This window comes from Coptis chinensis, chromosome 4, assembly GCF_015680905.1.
Source record: "Coptis chinensis isolate HL-2020 chromosome 4, ASM1568090v1, whole genome shotgun sequence".
Lineage (NCBI taxonomy): Eukaryota > Viridiplantae > Streptophyta > Magnoliopsida > Ranunculales > Ranunculaceae > Coptis > Coptis chinensis.
The window spans coordinates 90,302,429-90,321,769 of record NC_141459.1 but is presented as its reverse complement, the minus strand read 5'-3'; the positions used below and the strand labels follow the sequence as shown (position 1 = coordinate 90,321,769).

The 19,341-nt window shown below is 36.8% G+C and overlaps 1 protein-coding gene across 1 annotated transcript; it reads right to left on the bottom strand.

Moving 5' to 3' along the window:
- Positions 1-4,291: 4,291 nt before the first annotated feature.
- Positions 4,292-6,368, bottom strand: ABCG10 (ABC-2 type transporter family protein). Its single transcript, XM_086558058.1, is given in 2 exon segments — positions 4,292-6,113; positions 6,116-6,368. Coding segments are annotated over 2 exon segments (1,863 nt in total). The 5' UTR covers positions 6,266-6,368; the 3' UTR covers positions 4,292-4,400.
- Between the last annotated feature and the right edge of the window lie 12,973 nt (positions 6,369-19,341).

Below are 19,341 nucleotides of genomic sequence, written 5' to 3'. Positions count from 1 at the left end.
TTTCTAAATAAGAGGGAGACAATCCTTGATACTTAACCTGGATGAAACCAGTGGAAGACCCAAGTATTTAAGAGGAGGATTAGTAACTTGAACTCCAAGTATATCGGCAAGGGCTATACCATCATCAGAAGAAATACTTCCAGTGAGCATAGAAGATTTATTAAAATTAATATGAAGCCTAGTAGCTACAGTAAAAGATGCTAGCAAATCTTTTATGGCTATAATAGAATCCATATTCCATTTAGTGAATAAGAGAACATCATCTGCAAAGTATAGGTGAGTAATCTTTGAGCTCAAGCATTTAGGGTGGGCCATAATAGTCTTATTAGGAAAGCTTTGCACTAGGAGAGAATTCAAAATTTCCATAATGATCACAAAAATATATGGAGACAAGGGATCACCGACTGGTCACCCTGTCTTAGGCCCCTCTTGCCTACGTTAATTCAAAAGCAAATAGATCTAAGTATATATATTATATATATAAATATCCACAAAGCCTTTTCCACATAAACCTATTACAGTAAGAAAGATGTTTACCTTTCTAGGTATGCTTATGGTTATTAGTGAACTATGTAGGAAGAAACCACATGTAACTTCTCACTCTACAGCAGCCGAACTATATAAAAAATGTAAGCAATCTATTTTAAGTAGAACTCTCTAATAACTGATGCAAATAATACAAAACAAATAACAAACTATTTATTCATATGAAAATAAATACCAACATTTCTAAAGGAAAAAAAAACGGAATAACAAAAGACTAATATGGACTGAACATGTGAAAGGTTAAATAATTCAGCCACCTGCACCCTTCAAAAAATAGTAATAAGGTAAATGTATTATCACTTTGACACTCACTCACTGAGTCTGGTATCTTTGTGAACCTGGCAAGCATGGAGCAAGCTTCCCAATAGCACTGTGTTTATTAGTGTCATGGGAACACCCATTACCAGTTCTAAAGCCTCTTCAAGGAAAACCAACTCACACAAAGGTGACCATGCAACCATAGTGCTCAATTACATGCTCAACTTAAGATTAAGCTTGAATGACAACAACACCCACACACTCTAAATCCTAAAAAAGGTTATACCATCAATCCAGTTTTTAAGGTCATGCATCAAAAGCGTTCATAGCTTCCTCTCCGATCCAATGCCAAATGATCCTAATTCTAATATGATTCATTCCAACAAAAGACGTTTTTCACAGGAAGCCCATGAAAGATGCCGAGAGAAATTCTATACTCGCACACTTGAAATACATATAAATCAATGCATTTCCCGAAATAACTTTAGCTTCGAAGTTTGTCAGTTTAATGAATACTAAAGAATGAAAAGAATCACTCAACATCAGTTTTGAAAGATCAAGAGTTAATAAGAGAGTATTGAGCTTAATGCATCGAACAAATCATATATAGACATTTACATATAAGTACATACACTAAGAAATTTACTTCTTTCTAAGTGTAGTTAGCAATACATGCACATGAGACAGAATGAATCTAACTCATTATTGATGCAGGTTCTGCTACAACTTAATCAAGAATTTTAGCCAGCAACTACTTGCACACACACACGCGAAATTGAGTTTGTGCGATGATATAACGTAGATAACCTGCTTGTTATCCCAACAACAACAAAACCTTCTCTTACGCTAGCTAGAGAAAGAAAATTAGGTCTTGTACAACAATCTCGTACTCTCTATGCAAAAACTCCTCCCATTACATATCATCATCTTTAAGGGAAAAAAAAAAAAATTCCAAGGTAGTGAAGGTACATGCCCAAAACATGAAAGACTTTGTTCGTATGGATCGTGAATTTAATTGTTGAGACTTTGTAGATTCTCCTCAGGCCCAACTTCTGCACATTAACTGGTTGTCATCTCATGTGTGGTAACAAATATATCAAATTAAACTTTGAGGTGTGATCTGACAATGATACAGAAGTTTCCAAATGCTATAGAAATTGTTAATTACAGTCCAAACCACACTTTCCAGGACAAGACCATCTGATTTCGTCAAGAAAGGATCAATCCAAACCCACAAAAAGGAGAAAATTGAAGCAATCAAGATAGACCACACGATAATGATTGTAGGTGTCTTGTTTTGTCGGCCTAACATACCCTTCAGGAAAGGATAGAGATGCAAAAGAGCATGCAATATTCTGAAACAATACACAATAATTATAGCAATGGATTAAATAACAGCAGCAGATTAAATAACAACAACATAGAAAAACAAATAACGCGATAAAAGCAGCACTTTGTATTAATTTGTTTATAAGGAAAGGTTAATTGAAGAAGGCACATGAAGAAAAACAACACTTTGTCTCATATGTATCCGGCCCTCTGTACGTATTCTCGGTAGTATTTTCATTTTTCAAACGTCTGATAATTAAATCGCTAATTAAATGGCATTTATACATGCCGGCGTACCATTCAAAATGATGCGTAGATTTGGAATTTTAATTTATCACCGCATGAAATGACCAATTTCTCCAATTAAAAGGTGTGAAGTAATACTTTTATTTAAAGATAAAATGGTTATTTAAGGATAAAATGGGTATCATAAATTTATTAAAGGCGAAAAAGACTAATAAGTGAAAAAGTATACGGGTGTTTTAATTTAATTATTCATTCAGGAGTATTATTCAGAAGTATTGTGTAAGAAAAATATCTAGATGAATTTAAATAGCCAGATTAATTATAGAAAAAGCTACTAATATAATAGAGATTATCCACAATTCCTGTGTGGTCACGCGACTAGCACAGAAGAGCTAGAGGAGCTATAAGAAGAATGCGATTTCCTTTATTATAATACTGGTTACTGGACACCATAACAAAAAGACTGGTTACTGGTTAGACAGTAGTTCCTGTAAAGTAATATAATTATCAGAGAATCATCACCAGATTACTAGTAACTCGGTACACTCTGGAGCCTGGACAAATTACAAGGAATCCATTTTACTTCGTAGATTTGCAAATTACTATCAACAATTCGTTGTTAGTTGTTTGCCTCCTGTTAGACTGTTACCACTTACCATATACCATGAATGACGACGTGCTGGCCGGCTTGGACTTGGACCTTATAAAGTGTATATGTAAGTATGTAACTAGGGATTTCTTGGTAGAAATTGAAAAGGCTTATTGTGCCCCATGCAAATTTTTAATTTACTGTTACAGTGCGCAATGGGATGGACTTGGACCTTATAGTTGTTGAAAATTGAAAAGGCCCAACCCAACAAATACGAAAGTTATTGCTGGATCTGGATACTCAAGATTTCGGCTCTTGTCCTGTATTTCCCATTACCACTCTGCCTGTGCCTATGCGGCTATCCCTATGCCTATTTCCAAAAGGGGTTTAACGACTTTATGTAGAACTCAAAGTCTCAAACCCCTCTTCCAATTAATTAGAAGATCTGCCTTCTTTGGTTCTTGCATAAACTGCTCTCATCCTGAAGCTCACTTTCACCAAACTATGTTCTTCCTTTTCTCATGATCACATATTGCTCAATATCAATCACAGGTAAAGATGGTCAGCATACATACAGCCCACACTGTCTTTGGCATCATTGGGAACGTTTTATCTATCTGCTTATACATAGTTTAGGATTTCGGAATTATCGGAATTTCAGAAATCTGGTCTGAGTTCAACAAATTTTAAAATGCTACTCAATAACTCTCTGTCAAGCCTACTATATCTTCAGGGGGTGCTTCTTAGTTCTTATTATCAAGCTCATTGTTGCATTTTATCACAATGGCTTGAGGGGGTGTATTAGACAGAAGAAACCAAATGAAGCTTGGACAGCAAGGAATACAGTTTTGGTGACTTTGGTCAAGGCCAGCTCAGCAGTTTCAGTTACAGATGATGACATCACAAGAAGCTTCTATTGTAACAAACTGATCACGTGTATCGTTAGTATAAATACCAAATCATTGTAAGAGATCATTAAGTTTTTGTGTAATAAAACTTCATTATTTCTACAAGTTCCATAACAGTTTTCTGGATTATGTACAGAACCAGGTCTTTCATTCCCTGAATCCTATAGCTCTCATGAATTGAGTACGGTCATGCTTGCCTGCCTAGTCACGAGCGAACTCGATGTACAAAGTACAATAAAGAACTTTGGAGTTCAATTCTGTGTGTAACAGATAATTAATTGAAGTTCTTTCAATTTATTTGCGAAATTAGAGATTTTAGAATGTTTTTAAGATAATCATGGTTCGGTTGGTTGTCAAACAATTGTACAAAAAATCCCCCGTGAACATAAAAGACATCTCCCAAGAAAGCTCTGTATGTGGGTAAGAAAGAATATAATTCCATAAAGATTTTGACATGAATCATAATAACTAAGTAGTAAGTACAGTTCCTGCATCTACTTATTTTTCTCAGTAATAAAATTTCTTTAGTTTCTTGTCCTATAACATCTGTACCATAATATGAAGAAACATAGTAGTCTATACCCAATGATGAAACCCAACATTACACCTAAATTGGTCCATTTTTGAGATTCCTTCAAACTCTGTTGTCTCAAGAACTCATCTCCATACAAAATGCACACTCCAGCCTCACTCCCAACACATTTTCCCCTTCCTTTCTCCCCTCCATACTCATTTATCAAAAAACACTCAAAAGGGTACTTGAATAAACTCAAGTAATGCATGAAAATCCAGTACGTCGGAATGTTCTTCTTCGATATAAAGTAGCCCGAAAACAGGAAAAATGATCCCATAAATCCAGCAATAAGTGAAGTCCCCATGATGAAATTTGGAACCAAAGCACTGAAACATGCGACGAAAGAGTTCGACATCAAGACAACTAGCCACACCACTAGCGAAAAGAAGAGAAACCCATCAATATTCTTTCGCAAGCCAACTAGCCAGTATACAGGGGTGGTGTAGAGAAAAGCAACTGTTAGTAAGAATGGGAGGAAAACAAGGGTGTTGGCTATGACATATGAAGAAACTCTATATGCTCCTCTTGATGTTTCTCTCATTAGAATCCTTCTCTCTTGTAAAAAAATTGGCAGGCCTTCTGTTGTGGTGGAAAGTAGGAATGTAAGTGTGAAGGCAAAGAATCCGAGTCGAGTTTGTAATGTTACTTTTCCATGGTCGTTGTTATTAGTGTTCATGAATATAGTGCCTAGTACAAAACCAGCCACTAAAGCTTGGATCATTCTTGCAGCAAAAAGTTGCTTGGTTCTGAATATGTTGTTGCAGAATCTCCGGCCTAGTATTAGTACCTCTTCAAATCGAGAATTTGGGTAGAAGAGACGTTTTTCTTCGATGAACCTAGATTTGCGTATTCTCACAAAATGGTTCTGATGGGCGCCACCACTGGACACAACCAAGGTTTGGTCATTAGGAGGCATTGGCGCTGACGCTGCAACAAGACATTCCATGGCGTCTATGGCAAATTCAAGCACATTGACATGCCTTGGAATGCAATGGCCGGCATCCATGAGCCGCTCCTCAAGAAGATGTAGTGATCCGTGGTGACAAACAGTTCCATTTGAAAGTAACACAAAGTGATCGATAAGCTCTAGAATACGAAAACCTGGTTGATGGATAGTCAAGACAATTGTCTTACCTTGATTAACCACCATTGTCTTAAGCATTGAAACAACATGAAGAGCTGATGCAGAGTCCAATCCTGATGTTGGTTCATCGATTAAAAGAATAGGTGGATCATGGACTAGATCAACTCCAATCGAAACTCTTCGCTTTTCACCACCTGAAATCCCACGAATAGAATCAGAATCGCCACCAATTCTTTTCCCTCCAATGTGTTCTAACCCAAGCTCCTTCAACAGCTGCTTCACTCTTACCATTGCCTCATTAGACCCTCCATATAGCCTTAAACGGGCGCTAAACATTAGCGTTTCTTCGACAGTTAACAATGGAAAGAGTGCGTCGTCTTGCGTGATATACCCCGAAACTCTTCTAAAATGTTTACCATCCATGGGTTTATCATTTACTAGAACTTTACCAGAGATCCTACTTAGTGGTACCTTTCCAGCTAGAATTTCCAACAGTGTAGTTTTTCCAGCTCCACTAGGACCCGCTATCGCCGTGATCTTCCCTGGTTTAGCTTCACAACTCACATCCTTCAATATGTACCAGTACCAGTAGTACCAGTATTAGTGGCACCACAACGAATCCAATTGAACTGTTCAAGATTTTGACATAGTTTGTAGGATAGGTTTTTGGTTTCAATTCTATAAGGAGGTTTACGGCCTCCGAAAACTGGATTCTTCACTGGTAGTTCCATGAAGGGGAAGAGTTGAATGGAGGTGGAAAAAGAGAAAGAGAAGTAGAGTTCAAGAAAGATGTAAAAGAGGGAGAACAGTATGAGGAGATGAGCTAACACACCAACTTAGTTGAGTATTTCTATACACCTAGCAAAGACTTGAGAATATTTTTGCATGCATGTGTTCAGTTAGCTAGCTTGACTTGGTCACATTCTTTTTGAGGATTTTTCTTGTGTTTTGTATGAAAATTGGTGGGGGAAGCGTGGTTTCAAACTAAATTTGAGTTGGAATGCTTTTTCAGGTGAACTTAATATTTGACTGTTAAAGAGAGAGTTGGTGCATGTTGGTGGCCACACCAGACCCCCTTAACTGACAGGATTGCAGTTTCTTCTTTCATCAGCCGTTAGAGTGGTAGATTGGCAATTCCAAGAATTGGAGTAGAGAAGTTGGGTATACTCCATGCAGTTGGGTGATATTCAACTCCAAGCCATGACTTAGCTTGGCACATCTTTGGTTGGTCAACAAATGAATGTTTAGATGGATCATTCCAAAAATGATACAGATCGATGATGAAACTCAATCACATACATACTTCTTAGGAGTTGAGGGTACCGAAATACTACTTGTCAAATAACAATTCAATTGGGGAATCCTGCTCCTATAATTACCCAAGGCTAACAAGTTAATAGCACGATCTATTTTCATAAAACAAAAAATGAAAAAGAAGAGAAAATCAGGCTACAGGGCGTCAAACAGTATTAGCATCAAACTCAAAACCAGTTAGGCTAGGTCCAATGGTTTGGTGTGTGAAAACACCAAATCACAATAGTACAGTAGATAGGGTTAGTGGGATGGTGTTTATGTGTCTAATGGATTTTAGCATATAACAGTAAACAAATTATTTTTTTCAATTCTAGCCGCCATTGGCAAGGGTGGGTGCAAAACATTTTTTTTTTTTTCTAGCTGCCATGGGAGAGGGTGGGTGCAAAATAAATTTTATTTTCTCTGGCCGCCATTGCCTTTGGCGTATGGAAGTTTCTCTTTACTCTTTTGCCCTTTCTCCCATCTGTCGCTCTCTTTATCATTGAAATTCAACAAATAATCAACGAAATTCAACAAATAAATAAGAAGAACAGTAAAAGAAAATCAACCAAAACTCTCGCTATTCAAATCTCCCGTATTTTTTATTTCTTTTCCCACCCAATTCTTCAATCTCTTGCCGATACAACACCCACTTCCACAAACAGGTATGATTTTACTTCTATTTCTATATTTTTGTTTTTAAATTTTAATTTCATTGAAACTCTGGAGTTGATAATTTCATATATTTAATTCATTGATTGAAAACACGGGGAGAGAGAGAATAGGAGTTAAAAACCAGTAAGGTTCCACTCAGGTTATTATGGTATTGATAATTTAGCATCAACATCTAACTGAGTCTCACGAAATGACAGTATTAACAAAACCAAGGAGGGAGGCATTAGATGTGACAGATTTATAGAAATTAGTTTCAACTCAGGTACTTGGTAAGGATGGATTCAACGACACCTCCATCTATGGGGTGATAACTATTGTTGATGGCTTGCACTTTTTTGGTTGTGTCTATGGTTAGTAGCTTCAGCATCCAAGAGTCCTGCTTTTCCAGGGTTGTGAGCTTTGTATCTCCAATAGTCGGCCTATAGACTGCCCTAGTTTCCCTACCTCATTGTTTGTTAGTCACTGACTCACTGTTAGCAACTAAGAATGTTGAAAGGCATATCAAGTTGTTGTCTCCCATACTATAGTGTGGTCTAGTTTTGTGCCATTCATCGGTAGAAAGAAAATGAAGATAAAGTCTAGATAGTTTATTGCGACACTTAATTTTATTTGTCGTAATGCCATATCATCTAGTTTTGTGTCATATCATAACTCGCACTTAATTTTATTTGTCATAATGCAAGACCCATTTATTTAGTTTCATATTATAAATTATGTTTGATTTTGGTGTTAATTTATTTCTCACCAGTTACAATGTTTGGCATTTTACACAAATTCAGAGGTAAGGGTACAAAGTCAAAAAAGTCAGGGACACCAAATGCCCCAAATCCAGAAGATGTACGTGTAGGGACTTATTATTATGAGTTTAATCCTAGTTCTTATCACCGTGTTGTTGTAGAGGAAAGTACACACATATCCTTTACTCTTCGTGAAAGTGGTGGAACGAAAGAAAAAGTCAGTAAAAAAGGGACTTTGATCCTAGTTCTTATCACCGTGTTGTTGTAGAGGAAAGCACCCACATATCCTTTACTCTTCGTGAAGGTGGTGGAACGAAAGAAAAAGTCAATAAAAAAGGGACTTTGGCCCCTGCTATGGAATGGTTAAGCCTAGTGAACTTTGGAGAATTTCAATCGATGCTTCAGAATGTTGGTTTTGACGTCTTTGCTCAAATTGACATTTGAAAAGTTTGATAGACAGTTAGTTGAAGCAATTGTAAAGAGATGGTGGAACTCTACCCACACATTTCATTTTCCATGTGGCGAGATATGCTTTACGCCACTTGATTTCTCAATGCTTACGGGGTTGCGTGTTGGATAAGAAAAGATTGTAGCTATATGAGTTATTTGATGAGGCTATCAAATATTTACCTTTTTTAATGGAGGATGAGATTTATAAGCGGCAGCATCAAACTGAGTCATTTAGAGATATATACAACTTATGTAGTGCAAAATAGTGTTAATGAAAGAGAAATAGGGTTTCGTGCTTTCATGTTGTATGTTATTGGAAATGTATTGTTAGCAAACTCCCACAGCAAGGTTCATTTGGAATATCTAGCTAGTCTTACTCTGATAGATGAGATCGGTAGTTATGACTGGGGAGGAGCTGCATATACGCATCTGATCGGGTCTTTGGACATGGTATGTCGTTTTGGTATTGACAATGGTAGTAAAGCTGTGGTAGGGATGTGGCAAGTCATTGAGGTAATTAAAGTTAATTATTTTTTAAATGGATTTGATTAGTTAGTTATGTCATAATATATTTGTTTTTGTTCAGTACTGGTATTATTTCTATTTTCGAAATGGCATGCACGTTCGGATACTTGAAGATCCCGACCAATTTCCTGCTATAATTAATTGGGGTCCAACTTACCGTCATAAGGTTGCGGGTGAAGCTCATTGTATTCTAAGTCTAGCGCGATAGCAGGTAGAGTCTCGTACTCGGAGTTCTATTGTATGGCTACCATGGGTAGATTCCATATGTTCGGAAAGTATTAGAGTTGATTAGTCGGCGATGCATCTTGTTTGGACCGTTAGTAAATGTTTGATAGCATTTGCAATGCACACATTATTTTGCCGCGTGACGACAAACCGGGTTTATTGGCTGCATCATATTTCTTCATCCAGAAATCACTATGTTTTTTAAGACCACTCCTAATCCTCGAGAATAGGTGACTGCTCATTCTATTGCACTTCCGAAATAAAACTTCATCATATGTGGGATTGACACCGAAATAATCGGCATTTAAGAGAGCATTTCCCGTTGCCCTATTACGGTTCCTATAAGCGTGTCCTGTGACAGACCCAATACAGAGAGTTGGTTGATTGGAGTTTTCAATGATATGAGCTGCTGTAAAAAGATTAAATTGAATTGCGAGTGCAGCTGCTATCAACACTTCTTGTTCATGCATGAAGTGTCTTTCAATATGTCGTCTTCTCTGGGAATCAGAATCATAATCATTGTCACTATTAGAATTCATTTTGCTAGAAAATAAATTATGGAAGAAAAATTGAAAATATTCAGAGAAGTTGAGTTGTGTGAGAGAGCAAATTGGTTTATGTTATCACTTAATGGGCATAATGTACAACGTACTTTATATCTTTTTGCAATTTAGATACTTTACTCTTTTTTTTGCACTGCAGTACTTTGTACAATGGTTTTTCTTTCAGGTAATGACCATGGGCCAAATTCCGGTCAAAAAATGCTGACATGTCATTTTTTTTGCTACTGTGGCGTCATATCACTGTTTGGTATGCCACAACAGCTGAAAGCAGCACATGAAAGGCACGTGACCCATTTTACTCTCCTTCCCCATTTTTTCCGCGCCCATTTAACCTTGTTTGAAAATTAAAATGGGTATGGCTGAAAAGACATCAACTAACAAGTGTCAAAACCTAATAAACAATGCATAAATATTGCCTTGTAAATTGAAATTATTTGAAATTTGAATATATGTGTGAGGATTGAAAAACGGATTAATCAGTTGGATGTATTTATTGGCTTAAATTGCTATAAAAACTCAAACAGACTGTTTTTTTTTTGCTGGGTAAGAACTCAAACAGGCTATAGTTAGGTTTATTTAGTGAAAACAAATAATGGTGAAGGGAAAGGTATTTGAAATTCAAGGAGATAGTAAACAATTTGATAAATCAGTTGAAGCAGTTCGAAAAATGATGCAAACAAAGAATGGTAGGAGGATATTTATGGAGATTGCGATGGAAGATGATGAGATATGTTTGAAAGTTTGTACTAACTGTGGCAGAATTTGTTGTATTGAAATGATGGAAGAGAATGGAGAGGGAAGTGAAGCTCGATGAGAACGAGAACCAAGTCCAGAAGTTCCATCAAGATTTGAGAGACCTCAGAGATGGCTTAGAAGATCACCTAGCCTAGCAGAAGCAGAAGCAGTAGCAGTATCACCAGCAACGCAATCAACAACACCAACAATAGTAGGGCCATCTAGGCAGCAAGCAACACAATCAGCAACACCAACAGCAGCAGGGCCATCTAGGCAGCAAGTTAAAGAGGTTGTGTTGGCTCTAAATGCTGCTGGTGTATGCATGACGAGCATGATGAAGAAGAGGTTGTGTTGATTGAAGTGTTGTTGTGGTGTTTGAAGTTAGGCTTGGATCTGTGTGTCATGTTCTAGGTTTAGTTTTTGTGTGTTATGTTTGTTTTAATTTCACAGTCAAGTGTGTCATGCTTTAGGTTTAGTTTTTGTGTTTTAAGTTTGTTTGTTTCCTACTGTAAGAGGGTTTATGTGAACTGGTTTCGTAGAGAAGAAGAAGTTGTGAATTTGGTATTTAATTTTTTTTCCCAGTTTTTAAGGAAAAAAAAAAAAACGTGTTTTATTAATGCCACCTAATGAAATAAACGGACACGTTGTGTATTCCGGTGACCACATTAGCATTGACTGACTAGAATTGAGCCAAAGTCTAAAAGTGCAAATAAACTAATTGTACATAGTACTGCAGTACCAAAAAAAAAAATAGTAAATTATCTAAATTGCAAAAACATGTATAGTACGTTGTACATTATGCCCATTAAGTGTTTATGTTATAATATAGATAGTTGAAATCCACGACTTTGATGTATTATAATTTTACACTTCTTAAAAAAGATTATGCCCTTGGTATACGACATAATTTCTTACACAATTCTGTATCTTGCACACACCGCAATAAATAGATTACATGCATGATTCATTTCAATCTTGCCCACAACCCAATGACCCTAATCAATAGCGTACAAACCACAAGAAAATGAAATCCAATAATTCAATCTTATCAACCTAATGACCCTATAAAAAGATTGTCTTTTCCTCTCTCAAATGCACATTCCCACAACCATCAGTAATACTTTATTTATGTATTATCAATAATACTATCTTCATCTCTCTCTCTTTCAGTAACAATGTCAAGCAGGGGAGCATCATTTAGCGTTGATGAAGACACAGTATTATGCCAAGCATGGTTGGATAATTCAATTGATCCAATTACCTGAACAAATCAATCAGGCAACATGTTGTGGGATAAAATTAAAGAACAATTTGAGAATCAGAGGATGATACGGGGTTTTATAGAGGCACGAACTATGAGAAGTGTTACAAGTCGTTGGCAACTTATAAATAAAGCAGTTACTTTATTTCGTGGATGTTTGAATCAAGCCGAGGATATGAACAGATCAAGAACTAACGAAATGGACATTGTAAGCTATTATTTTATATATACTCAAACTAATATTTTTTTTTTCCTTTTACAGATGGAACAGGCAAGCAAGTTGTATGTCACCAGGTCTTCAGATAATAAACCCTTTAAATTTGATCATGCATGGTTTATTTTGAAAGACTACGAAAAATGGGCACGCCATTCAGTTCCAACTACACCTAGTTTCTCTCAAACTAATTTTCATAACGGGTCTCTAGCTCTATTAAACGAACAAGATGGCATGTGGGGAACACCTGATTCTGAAATGCAAGGACCTGGTTCATCAAAAAGACCAGATTGTGGAAGAGACAAATCAAAACAAAAAAAAAAAGAATTGACAGTCAAAACGAAACTTCTCTCAAAGAATTAGTGCGACAATCTCAACGGGCAATGGAGGCCATTGAGGCAGCGACTGACCGTGGGAAAAAAGTCTATGAAAGTGAAGCGTCTAATCCTTCAAGGATTAAACTTGCAGAAAAAAAAGAATTACGTGAGACATTGGCATGGGAAAAGGAGATCATGAACACAAATACATCGACTATGACACCTCAAGGAAAAGAATGATACAAAAACGCAAAGAAACAAATTTTGAAAGATCAAACTCTTTGCAATATACGAACTGCTTCAAGAAATTTGCACTTTGAAGAATATGGGGAAGAAAACGATTGATTAATTTGATTAAGTATTTTAAATGCTTCGTACGTATTTGATGCATTTTTAATGTATTTCCTTTTAATTTGTTGTTTTTTTTAATTTTCAATAAATATTTTATTTCAATAATTAATTAAGTTGTTGCAAATCGGAATAAATTTAATCTTAAAATTGAAATTAGAACAAAGAAATACAACTAAAGCAAAAAAATATAAAAGGGTAGGATAGAATGGTAATTGCACAAACTAATTTATTAAAAAAAAGAATTCAATTCTAACCGCTATTGTGAGTGGCGGGTGGAAATATGAATTGAAATTCTAACCGCCCCAGTGAGTGTCGTGTAGAGTTATTGAGTGGCGTGTAGAGTTATTTCGAAATTAAATCGAAATTCTAACCGCTACCCACAGAGGCGTACAAATTTATTTTTATTTGGAATTTTTTCTCTAGCCGCCACTTGTTCTAGCATGCAGAGCATACGCTATATCGTTAAAAGTGATTGTATACATAGCGAAATTTATAAAGATAGCACTAGCGGATTAACGTTTTAACGTACCATTGGATCACATTTTATGTGAAATTTGGTGTTCTGCCGCACAATTGGACTTACCATTAGAATGGAGTGGCAAAATAACATTTACAATATATATCAAGGTTTCACACGTCCCATATGGGATTATTATAACAAACATTTCAAAACGAGTACCGACACAAAGTTTACTTTAAAACTCAACATCTATATAAACCTTTCAAAATTAGTTTTAATTTGAAAATGTAAAAAGTTATAATGAAGTAATCTAGCTATTTAACTCCTTGGAGTAAAGGGCCATTGTTTAACTAGGTAAATATGGCAACTGTAGATAAGACCATAAATCCGGATTTCAGAATTTTTGGAATTCTGACAAATCTAAAAACCGAAATTCATCAAATTTCGACTCTATCATATTTGAAATTTCAAATGATTTCGGAATATTCTATATTTCGACTTTATATTCAGAATTTCAATTTTTTGAAAAATTGAAATATTGGGCGGAATTCTGAAGTTTCGTTCGGAATTACGATCACTAGATAAGAGTATAAGACCATACTTATTGTTGGATCGGTTTGTGCCGGATTCTGGAAAATCCAAATCCAAAACCGAACCGATAATATTATATTTCATCCGAAACCGAACCAAAATGATAAAATATATTGCAAACCGAACCCGAATTGAAAACTATAAAATCAATTAAATTCTAAATTAAATCAATTAATTTCAACCACACAATTGATAAATATATACAAAATTAATCATAAATATTTTTCAACCACACAATTAATAAACATATACAAAATTAATCATAAATATTACTAAAATATCATCTTATCAGTTCGGGTTCATATCGGTTCGGTGGAGGAGAAACCAAATTACCAAATCCCAAACTATTTTTTATCAGTTTGGTTCGAATCGGTTATGGATTATCGAAACCCATTAACAACATACTTACTGATAGCCATTCTTTCATCAGCCCACACTTTTTAATAGTTGAAATCATTTTCTTTGGCCATTTAGCATTATTCCTAGTCTTCCTAGAACAATATAATAATCCCCACTAAAACTAATAAAAAAATAGAATAGTATTCACTGAATCCCTGACCGTTTATTTGTTTTCTCCAATTATCGAATTATAAAAGGCATGAATACTGGACAGCTTACGCAATGACATCCAACTTGCCGCAACTACAGAGCAAACAGGAGGAGAGCGCACAATAAGAACAGAAGTCTTACACTCTCACAGTCTAGCTTACCAACTGTCCAACTTGGAACCTAAAAGAGTGGTGAGAATTTGTACATCCATATGAACAACTATATCTAATGAAGGTTGCCTATGGCCATTGTCACTTTGTAAGGTCATTTAATCTAATAAATTAAGCTCATTGTATTATAAAAGTGCAACAAATCATTTAAAATGATTAACGACTAGATACAAGTTTATTAAACTGGGGTCTCGATCATTTGGTTTAATCGAACACTTGTTGTATTGCTATTGCCTGTAGTCAGGCCGGGTACAAAGAGCAACAAATTGCCTTTTGAAGTTTTCACCAAAGAGCAAGTTTGTACAAGTAGCCAAGTAGGTGCTAGTATGTCTCTGTAGATGCTGGGATTGAGGATAGCATGAGTTCATCAAATGCAAAGTTAGACTCCTTCAAATGATTTAATAAACTCAAATCACCATTATTAATATTTAGTATTATCTTTTGGATGGGCATGGTACAAGTTGTAACTGTTGGAATAATGCTCCGAAAACGCTGATCTTCTGGGATATGAAAAGGAAGGATTCGTACATCTGACCCAAATTGGGATTATGACTATATCTTTACTATTTGTAAATTCGCAGGCTCGTCTACAATCATAGAATAGTGATTTATTATGTTTATGTACATCTCGGCTCTTGGTCATTTTTTCTCATGACGGATTTGCCCCATTAATAATGTTAAACTCCAACCAAAACATAGTTTTATAGATACCAAATTCTAGAGTAATAACCTCAAATGTCTAAACTGTTGAGGATACAAATGTAATTCTAAAATATTCTAACCTCAAAATTTAGTCAATAATAACAGCTGCAAAGTTGCAAACGTGCGTAGCACGTGCCTATTAGCTAGTGAGTATAGTATAGGGCTATAGGCATACACACAAAACATTCTCCACCCCCCTACAACCATAGTTCTGGATTTCCGAATTTTTGGAATTATGATAAATCTAAAAATCGAAATTTAGTAAATTTCGACCCTATTACATTTGAAATTTGAAATTTTTTTTTGAATTTTGATTATTTCGACACTATATTTGGAATTCCGGTTTTTTGGAAAATCGAAATTCCGAGTAGAATTTTGGAGTTTCGTTCGGAATCACGAACTATGCCTACAACATTAAGACACCATTTGGACATAATGCTCCTGGTTGATAAATAGGTACAGTTAGCATCTAATTTGATATTGTACTTTAAATTAAGATGTGGGAAACAAGCTCACTGAAACATGCACTTGGAATTGGAAGATCCAACAACTAGGATATCATAACTTTTTTGCTCGATGTATATTGTTGGCTAATAATGAATCGTTTAGTCTAGAGTTTTTTTGCTCGATGTATATTGTTGGCTAATAATAAATCGTTTAGTCTAGAGTTTATGCCTTTCTGACTAAAATCTATATAACAAAGAAGGGTGATGTGGAGTCGCGGGGCCTCCATCCTATGGTCCAAATATCTCCTCAACATTTCATACGGCTTGTGACATAGCTAATCCAAATATTTTAAGGGTTTGTGCAATTTGTTAAACTAAATCAGTACTATATGATCTATCTAAAAATCACCCAAAAGTCAATAATTGTGGTTGGGCTAGCCTATAAACTATTGGGCCTGCCTATACATTGTTGGGCCTCCAAATTTGACATGATACTGCACAATTGGTTGGATTTTTTGGGTGGGCAGTTAGTTGGACTTTTTTCGTCGGGTTTTTACTTGGATGCGCATCGGGGGAGCCGTGCCGCACGTATCTGTGCCGTACGACACGGACAAATACTAGTTATATTACAAATATATTGTTGGTTTTTTTTAGGAAATGTTGTATACCTGTAATTCTAACTTATGTATTTTCACTTTTCACTATTATTTGAAAAACTCCAAGAAAGTTGAGCTATAGGGATATATACTTCCAAAGGTGGCCTTCCGAAATAGCCTAATTAAGAACATCTCTAATGGACATGTAATGAGATGTCATGACATTTCCAATATTTAATACTCTTAGTTAAAGCTTTTATAGATTATTTTTACATAGTCTTATTCTTACAAATATATGGCGCCAAATAGGTATTAGCTACTCCATTCCATTTCTTGAAGTAAGTTTAAACATGAATTGTATCTGTTTAGAAGTTAATAAGAATAGTCACTCACCAAATTAGCATAATGCATTTGTTTCAAATAAAAAATTAGAGTATTTGAAAATGAAAAACTTACAAGTAATGAAAAAATTAGAGTATTCGTCAATGGTGGATGTGAAGAGAATAGTCACTCACCAAATTAGCATAATGCATTTGTTTCAAATAAAAAATTAGAGTATTTGAAAATGAAAAACTTACAAGTAATGAAAAAATTAGAGTATTCGTCAATGGTGGATGTGAAGGAGTGATATTCTCATTCAGGAATATCAGGCACGTGTCCAGCATAGCGAAAATACCATACCAACCTCATGCCATCGTCCCCCGAACTGCCTTCAGAGCGACTTGCATCATTACCTCGCGCACCCGAACTACGAGATCGCTCCAAAGCAGCTCAACTCGCACATCCTCACGCAGAACGTTCTATCTCATGACATCATCTATCTTCTAGAAGCAATCATTGCTAAAACCATACTTACACATTCCATTACCGCAAAATACGAACCACCGTAACCACTCCCCATGATTACAGAATTCCTACCAACTCTAGTCCTACACGCATCCTTGATCTCAGCCACACATCTGTATTCATCAGTACATGTGTTGCACAGATCTACATGCTCGACAACTATAAATACCCCATACATGAACTACGCCATACCTGATTCAACTCTCCCCTAGAAGTGAGAGTTTGATAGATAGGCAGTTCGCTCAGAACGAACTCGGTCTTTCCAAATCTCCAAACCCATTCTCCTCCTAACCACATTTGTAAGGTAGAACCAAATCAAACCTTTACATTGGCACCGTTTGTGGTCTCAATTTCTTGAGAAACCACTTTATATAAACAAAAATTCTCAAGCCCAGGAAGCATGACAACCATTGAAGCTCAAATCCAGGGCTTAGCAAGTCAACTAGGTACAATGAACGAGCACATCACCCTGCTCAGGTAGGAGAATGTTGCATTACGAGCACAAGTGGACGCGCAAAATCCACCTGGTGCCATAGCAGAGGACGGTATCAACGAAGTTAATCAGCAGATTAACGAGCTGTCGCAAAGAATCGATCAGAGTGCAGTCAAGAAGGATGCCACTCAGATCGTTCAGAAGATGCTAAAGACGTACCGGACGTCCCCTTTCACTGCTGAGGTACTAAGTAAACCTTCCCCTCCAGATTTCGTCCAACCAAACTTTGCAATGTACGATGGTAGCACATGTCCTGGTCAACACATGGCTCGCTACATTCAGAGCCTCGCACTCTATAGTGCCCAAGAGTTTGGCTATCTCCACTGCCGTCTGTTTCATGCCAGCCTGCAAGATGGCGCTCTCGATTGATTCTTTTCACTTGAGCCAGACTTGATAAAGAACTTTGAGAATCTCACCGATCTGTTCGCTAGCCAGTACGTCCACAACAGGCGCAAAAATGCAGATCTAGATTCACTTTTTCAGCTCTCACTAGGTGAAGATGAAACCATCCGTGCCTTCTTAGGTCGGTTCAAAACCGAACTACTTTGCATGGAGAGCGGCCTCAAAGAGTCATTTGCCACATTGACATTCACCAACGCCTGCCGTGTACGCAACACAGTGCTATCCAAATCACTCTTGAAAGAATGTCCAGAAACTTTATCTGAGCTGTATGCTCGAGTAGACAAGTACATCAAGTTGCAAGAGGGCCTTAAACGTCAAAGATTAACAGAAGAACAACAAGTGGCAGCGATCTTTGAGGATGCCCCACCTTAAAAAAATGACCCAGACAACAAGGACAGAAGTTTGGAAACAGAACGAACAACAGCTGCGATGGTTAGATACCGATCTGAGTGCGGCAGCCAGAAGATCAACCAGGCAAGCCCTATTGTGCCTTCCATCGAGCAAAATGTCATGATACCAATGAGTGCTAGGGGCTCAAGCACTATCTCCAAGACCTCGTCGAGTCGGGTAATATCAAGCATTATACCTATATTACTGATGGCGACTTGCGCCATAATCTCATGGCTCGCAGAGAGCACAACATATCCCCAGTTTGCCGCAATAGTCAAGCTCTCTCCCGCAACAGAGGACGCCCCAGCGACCATTCACATCATGATCGTCGTCAATACTCATCTGACAGAGATAATGACAGGACGATCAACATGATCACGTTCCATGATGATTATGTTACCTCCACTAGAGAAAAGAGGAGACGCGTAGGCGCTCTTCAGGAAGTCTATCAGTTCTCCTCTCAGGAAGCACCTGCTCCACGCAGTTCAGGTCACAACTTAGGCGACATAACTTTCCCGGAGGCCGACCTTAACAAGGTTTGCCTCCCCCATAATGATGCCCTAGTTGTCCACGTCAAAATCAGCAACTGGACAGTCAAACGTGTCCTGATAGATCCAGGTAGTTCATGTGACATCTTGTTCTATCACACCATCAAAGAGATGAACTTGCCCATATCGGTCTTCATAGATCCAAATAGCCCCTCTCTATGGATTTAATGGCTCTTGATAAGCACCCAAAACTGTAATATGAAACCTCATTGAGACATATAAATTTGGTTAATTATGTGTTTAATAATCATGAAATAAATATATTTTC